The sequence below is a fragment of the Phaethon lepturus genome, unplaced genomic scaffold (genome assembly GCF_000687285.1).
Source record: "Phaethon lepturus isolate BGI_N335 unplaced genomic scaffold, ASM68728v1 scaffold55832, whole genome shotgun sequence".
Lineage (NCBI taxonomy): Eukaryota > Metazoa > Chordata > Aves > Phaethontiformes > Phaethontidae > Phaethon > Phaethon lepturus.
This window is the reverse complement of record NW_010523770.1, coordinates 1-7,233: the sequence shown is the minus strand read 5'-3', so window position 1 is coordinate 7,233 and position 7,233 is coordinate 1. Positions and strand designations below refer to the sequence as shown.

General features: G+C 38.6%; 2 protein-coding genes across 2 annotated transcripts; one reads left to right on the top strand and one right to left on the bottom strand.

The window, feature by feature from the left end:
• Positions 1-265: 265 nt before the first annotated feature.
• On the top strand, positions 266-3,647 carry DLAT (dihydrolipoamide S-acetyltransferase; the record flags this gene model as incomplete). Its single annotated transcript, XM_010282188.1, has 7 exons — positions 266-295; positions 905-982; positions 1,076-1,183; positions 1,734-1,849; positions 2,137-2,299; positions 2,454-2,590; positions 3,364-3,647. Coding segments are annotated over 7 exons (762 nt in total), but the record flags the coding sequence as incomplete, so codon positions are not given.
• Positions 3,648-6,443: 2,796 nt separating this feature from the next.
• Positions 6,444-6,943, bottom strand: PIH1D2 (PIH1 domain containing 2). The gene is made up of 2 exons (XM_010282189.1): positions 6,707-6,943; positions 6,444-6,590 (listed from the first exon to the last, which is right to left on the bottom strand). The coding sequence occupies exons 1-2, from the start codon at positions 6,941-6,943 to the stop codon at positions 6,444-6,446; spliced, it is 384 nt and encodes a 127-aa protein (XP_010280491.1).
• Between the last annotated feature and the right edge of the window lie 290 nt (positions 6,944-7,233).

Here is a 7,233-nt window from a genome sequence, read left to right as displayed (position 1 = left end):
AGCTGGTGAGGGGTCTGGAGAACAATTCTTACAAGGAGCAGCTGAGGAAACTGGAGTTGTTCAGTCTGGAGAACAGGAGGCTGAAGGGAGACCTTATCACCTTCTGCAACTGGGGGTTGTGGCGACGTGGGTGTTGGTCTCTTCTCCCAAGTAACTAGCAATAGAACGAGTAAATGGCCTCAAGTTGCGCCAGGGGAGGTTTAGATGAGATATCAGGAAAAATTTTTTTACTGAGAGAGTGGTCAAACACTGGAACAGGCTGCCCAGGGAAGTGGTGGAATCACCATCTCTGGAAGTGTTCAAAAAACATGTAGACGTCGTACTTCAGGATATGGTTTAGTGGGCATGATGGTGTTGGGTTGGTGGTTGGACTTGATGATCTTAAAGGTCTTTTCCAACCTTAATGATTCTATGATTCTGTGATAACTATAATGAAAGCCAGACTTATGAACCAACAATCTGCTGTTATTGTTGCCTCAAATCTGTTCTTATACCACTGCTTATGTTTTATGTGAGATAATGGAAGCGTTGCTTTGTGAACTGCTGGAAGGCATGTTGCCAAGTGCAGTCTGAGAGTGCCCTCTAGCATACCTCTCTGCTGTATGTAAACCAAACATCTAGCAGGACTTACTATTCTGGGAGCTTTGTAGCAGTGCAGGTCAGTGTTGCATTTCTAAATCTCTCAAGTACTACATTTTCAAAGTACTACACTGAATATAGGGCTTATAAAAAAACCTAGTGGGTAGTGGAGAAGTGAGGCTAGAGAGTAGAAATATCTACTGCTCTGAAGCAAGAGGCAACTTAGCCTTAGCACTTGTCCCATGTACTGAATTACTTTGTACGATTGGTATTTGGATAGTACTGTGAATTATGCTGTCTTTCTCTGCAGATGCCATCACTAGAGGCAGTTCCTGCAGCTGCTGTAGTTGCAGCAGCACCAGTGGGGACCTTCACAGATATCCCTATCAGCAATATTCGGAGGGTAAGAAGATTTTACTCCTTTCTGATATCGTTATTTGCAGTCATGAATTTTCCAAATTGATTTATTCTCATCACTTCTGTTGTATACCTGCAGGTCATTGCTCAGCGGTTGATGCAGTCTAAACAAACAATACCTCACTACTACCTTTCTGTTGATATAAACATGGGAGAAGTACTGGTGCTAAGGAAAGAACTCAATCAGGTAAAGCACTTGGGCATGGTGAGAGTGTGTGCGTGGGGAAAGCTGCATTCTCTCACAGGTTTGCCCACCCTACTTTTTGGTGATAGGCCATTTTGCCTTGGACAAAATAGTCTTTTCAGTGCCTTTTCTACCTGTTGTGGATTGGTTCTGGACTTTGTGTGACAGAATGAGACTATTAACCTAGGTATTGTGCACTGATTTCTGACTTCCCTAAGAGGGCTGCTTTGTACTCTGCTTGGTGTTCAATTCTTCCACCTGGAAAGTAGGACAAAAGGTTTTTAAGAGTAAAAAGGATAGAAAATTTAAGCAAAATAATAATTCTAAGCCAATTTTAGGGAAAAATAGACATTAAAAAAGGTACCTTCTTAAATTATGAAGGAAACGTATTCACCTCCTAAACTATCGTGGCACTTCAAATATTAATGCTTACAAGTAGTGTGATTCTTTTTCTAACATTTTTGCTAAACAAGGCTGCATGGCAGTGACTATCCAAGTTAACTGAGTTAATATACGAGAGACAAACTGATGCCTCAAATCTCTTTATTTCCAGGAGGTCTCGGATAACATTAAGCTTTCTGTCAATGACTTCATAATTAAAGCTTCTGCTCTGGCATGCTTGAAGGTGCCCGAGGCAAATTCTTCATGGATGGACACAGTTATTAGGCAGTAAGTTTATGGTACGGTCGAAGCCAGAAACTTTCTTTATTCAGTAGAGAGTTCACAACAAAATAGCAGACCTTCTGCTGGGATTTTGAGGAGGGAGGGGAACAGGTATAATGCAAAGGTTGAAGAAGGGCTTTTGTTAAAAAGTGCTAAGAACCTTGTGTCTGAGGCCAGTGTGCAAGGTGAAATAATTGTTGCAAAATTAATATTAATTTGGAGTTTTCTGAACAGTTCTGGAAATTTTTTTGTTATCTTGCTAGCATAACTGGCATCTCCTTTGTGTCTTGCAGAAATCACGTAGTGGATGTTAGCGTTGCAGTTAGTACTCCTGCAGGGCTTATAACCCCTATTGTGTTTAATGCACATATAAAGGGCCTGGCTTCCATTAGTAAGGATGTGGTTTCTTTGGCAACTAAAGCCCGAGAAGGTAAACTACAGCCTCATGAATTCCAGGTGAGAAACTTGGATTACTGTTAATCATTGCTGCCTTGTTCAGAAGTCCCATTCAGAATGAGCAAAGCCTATTTGCAACGTTTCAGCCATGTTCATTAATATTCTACATGAAACAGCCTTTGTGAATTTTACTGTGAATGTGTTTTTCTTCTAGGGTGGTACTTTCACAATTTCCAATTTAGGAATGTATGGGATTAAGAATTTCTCTGCCATAATCAATCCACCTCAAGCCTGCATCCTTGCAGTTGGTTCCTCAGAGAAAAGGCTAGTGCCAGCTGATAATGAGAAAGGGTAAGTTGATTCTGTGTATACTGAGCTTCTGAATTCAGACTTTGAAATAATGGCTAGTTTCTAACACTCCCATTAGATTATAATTTCTTTTAAAATAAAATTAATTGTTGACATACTGCTTTCAGTACCTTCTGAAGAAGTGCAGTGAGATCTTGTATAAAAGGGTTATACAGGCGTTAAAGAGAAATACAGTGAGTGATGAATGATCTGCCATACATTTATTCCTGCAACTTCTTTGCAAGTTAAGGAAAGGCTGTTTCTTTATTAAGAGGGGGAGGGTTACGCTGGAGGGGAAAAAAGTCTGGGATCCACAACAGTTTAGGTACCTGTTCCTCTTTAAGGAAAACCTAAGGGATGGATTATAACTGACTGTCCTTTATATACTATTGCCTTGCTTGGAGCTGCCATAGACCCATGTTTAGGATTATTTAAACTTGTTAACAGTCCTAAGTATCTGTGACTGGCACATGGGGAAACTGGAGGTTACTGGGTAAAGTGGCTCTTTTAGTTGATTGTGTGGGGCTATTCTTGTGATACAAAGAAAGATGAGCTTCATGTCCTAAAGGGAACACACAAATGTGTTTCATAATTTTAGGAAATGAATGAATATAATCTGCTCTCCAATGTAATCTTCTTTAGAAGTCCACAGGGAGAAACATCTGTTACCAAGCACCAAATGCTATTGCTAGTTCTCTGATAAAAGTTTCTTTTGCTTTATTAGTGGCGCTGACTTGCAGAGGATTGTGTTAAACTTTTTTTTTTTCTTCTTTCAGATTTGATGTGGCCAGTGTGATGTCTGTTACACTTAGCTGTGATCATCGTGTTGTAGATGGAGCAGTTGGAGCACAGTGGCTTGCTGAGTTCAAGAATTTCCTCGAAAAGCCAGTAACCATGCTGCTATAATTTAACCATGCAAGCAAAATTTTCCTGGATCACACTGTTTTGTTTTAAACAAGTTATTTAGACTTTAGTGTTCAGACTTATTAAAAGAGTTCTTTTTTATTTTAAATATGTATTATATTATCTGGTAATGTTATTACCAGTCTGTACAGAAAAAGTTTGCAAAAGTGCTTTTCAGAGCAATATTACAGCTATACTGTATTTTTATACAGTTAGTTAACTTGCAAACTCTTCCAGAACAGAGTTAACTGTCCCAGATTTAAAAATGATCCAGGCAGTATGCATGCTTCTAAACTAGGGTGAACAGGGGGGTGCATACCAAGCAATTTCATGACCTCAGTGTTCTCAGAAATTTGAATTATAAACATCTATTCACAGGAGTTCAGATGAGATGGTAACTGAAATGTACAAGTTAGTAGAAGATTAATTCCCTTATTATCTTGTTCTGCTGCTGGGGTGGGCAAGTATGACAGATGCATTAAGGGACTGAAGTGCCTGGGAATAGTTTCTCAAAGGCCAAGTGTTAGGATTCCAAGTCTCTCTTGGAATTTGGCACTGATCTGGGCCTTCTCCGCTATGTGATCCCTTTTGAGCACTTTGAAATAAGGTGAAAGAGCATCGATATCTGTGGGGTCACAGCTCTCAAATACTACAGAGCATGTGCTGCCTTCTCATGGACTTTCACTTATATGTGCTTTTTGTATGAAAACTCTTTTGATTGCTGTTCCTCCTGGTACGTTAATATCAAACTATGATGCCATGAAAGTAACTGTTTTGCAGAATGTTCAAGAGAATCTATGTGTTGGAACCCAAAATAGGCAAATCACACATGCTAATAATCCCATCAGTGGATATTTATTGTGATGACTTGAATGTTTGAAATTTTTTTTTTTCAGGCATTCTAACATAGGAAGCTCTGAGTTAGTCACTGGTACTGCAGTTCTTCCCTGAATGTCTATGTTGTCCCAGCCTCAGTAAGCTGCAGAATGTGCTATCCATGTATATATTGTATGTAGAATGCTTCTTGGACTTGTGTCCAGTTACTCCAGTCATTGTATCCTGAAAGGGGTGCAGTGCTGACCATTCTTAAATTCTGCTTTCCACATGGAAGAGTTAATGTGGAAAGGATGACTGTCCAGTAATTACAAAGTGACCAGGAGGATTAAACAGGGAGGGAGAAGTTTAAAAAAAAATTAAAGCTGATCTGTTATTCTGTATATTGCATTAAGTACTGTCTCGTGTAGAGTTCTACAAAATTCACTAAAGATATTGAAAGAAAATACTGTGGAAATTCAGTATTTTTGTGGGAACGATTTCATGTCTGGTTGCTATGATACCTGGTTTTCATGCCTGGCCTAAGCAAAAGAAGTGCATCAAGGTTTTGGTTTTTCTTTAATGATCTAAAATACCTTGGTTCCAGACTTGCTCTAATGAACCTGTGTTCTATTAAATGTTTGGAATTGACAACTACTAAAACATGTTCCAGTGCATTTCTATTCAGTCGTGTGTGGCTACTGTACTGCTATAGCACAATCAGAGCTGTTTAGCCTTTCACTCTGATAGTGAAACTCACCCTATTAACCTTAAATTGTAATCACAAATATTCCAAAATAATATACGCTTTATTACTGTCATGCAGCAGTGAACTTTGATCTTCCTGGATTCCTTGCTGTAGCGTTCACCAGAATTTTCTGGTTACAGAGACCTTTCATTGTCTTCCTGCAGTAGGAACACTAAATAGTTTATCCTAGGGAAACGCTCTCTGAATGACTGCCAGACTCTGGAACACTTGTAACTCAAAAAATCCTATCCAGTGCATGTGCTTGGAGTGCCGATAGTGACTTCTGGCACTACTTGCATCTTGCAACAGGCTAGCACAGCTCCTACAATGATAGAATTTCAGCTTGAGCTTGCAGCTATAACCACTGAACAGTATTTCAATGCAGCTTTCCAAGTTGCTTTGAAACAAAGAAGGGGGAAATCTAGGAGCTGCTGCTCTTTTATAAGCCGGTATTTTAATGTTGCAGGTCAAAATCAAATTGTCTGTTTCTGATCTGATGAATATCAATACAGAAACATGGTTGTAGTACAGTTGTGTCGTAGAAGCTGTGAGAATGACATACTACTAAACCAATCATGAAACTAAGATCAGTTAAACTTTTGTCCCTTTCTCAATTAACTCTAGTAATGCTTAATAATCCTTGAAGTTGTTTTGTGTTGCTTTGTGTTACTTTGTATATTCTGTATTGGTGTAAACTAATGCAGATCATTTTCCTAGTTGAAGTGCTCCAAGATTGGTTTTGGTTGGTAGCTTCACACTAAGTGTTCCTGAGCTTTGAACCTCTATATGTTGTTTTGAATAGTACAGAATAGGTCTGTTGTTTCATGGTCTCATTCAGAGATTACCAAACCGATAAGAATTGAGTTTCAGGCATATTCAATGACTTCTGAAAAGACTATAAAGCGTATTCTAGTTAAGGTGAGCGGGGTTTGTCCTAAAGAGAATAGCAACAGCATGCAGGGCAACTTGTAGAAATCTCTGACAATTGTTCCAGCATTAAATACATGAGAGCTGCTTTAACCATGTGAATCCAGTCATCAATTTATTTAACAAAAAAACCTTCACAACTGTTACTGCTGTACCTTAAGGCAAAATGAATAATGTAGTGAAGCATGTGTGCATTTATGGTCCTTTACAGCTGTTAACATATTCAAGTACTCCTTGAATATTTACAATCTTCACTTATTTTTTCCCTAAGCTTAGTCGTGCTAGTATTATTCCAGACTTCCTTTTCTACATGCATCTTCTAAAGGCATTTGAGGTGTCGACCCCTGAAGATTAGAAGGTCAATAAGAAAACCTCTTCACCACCTAAACACTAGGATTCTCATTGTGAGCTTTTTTTTTTTTGTGTTCTGTCATCTGTGAACATGAACTGGACAGAATGCAGTCTTCAAGGATCCAGCTTGGCAACTGGCACTGTGATAAATAATACCCGTTTTCCTCTGTTAAATACTGCTGTAGTTGTTTCTTCATCCACCAATTCTGGCAGATCTAGTTGTAACTTGTATTTTTCAGGGACTTCAATGATTATGTCATCCTAGACCAAGAAAATTAAAATACTTGAGGAACTATTTCACAATGAATTAGCAGTAAGCATTTCTAGGAAGTGGATACTAAAGAGAAAACACAAGCTTATTCTTTCTGCTATCTTACCTTTGAAATTCTCAGATCACACTCGGAAACAGAGCTAACCTTAGGCAATTCAATTTTGAGTTCAATTTTGAGTGGTCTCTTGTTTGCATCCTTCACAGTGATCATTTCATAGACAGGGGTACTTGGCTTCTCTGGCATTTCAGTACTGGTAATTTCCTCTATCAGATGTACTTTAGACGGTGTCTGTCTGTCTTCCTTCAGCAGCACAGGAGCCTTGCTGCAGTCCTCTGCTTCCATACTGTGTAGCAGCTGATCAAGTGTCAGTTCTTTCAAGAAAAATGTTTTTCACACAAATCACTCACGTGAGTTACTAAGAACTGTTATGTTAATGCCACTTGACAAATACATCACGAAAGTTTTAACTAATTAATTTTAATTAGCAATTTTGTCAGCTGAAGACTGTTACTAGCCGTTTCTCATTTGCCCATGATTTGGTTTTATTGGCAATAGGTTTAAAAAAAAAATTATTAGCATTTAACATAACATCCCCAAGTTTTTCTACAAATTCATGGCATTTGCTGCTAAAT

Excerpts from the sequence above, each read along its gene's own strand:
- PIH1D2 (XM_010282189.1), bottom strand. The coding sequence starts at position 6,943 with ATGGAAGCAGAGGACTGCAGCAAGGCTCCTGTGCTGCTGAAGGAAGAC. Across the intron at positions 6,591-6,706 it reads GTGATCTGAGAATTTCAAAG|GATGACATAATCATTGAAGT; the intron begins GTAAGATAGCAG and ends TTCTTGGTCTAG.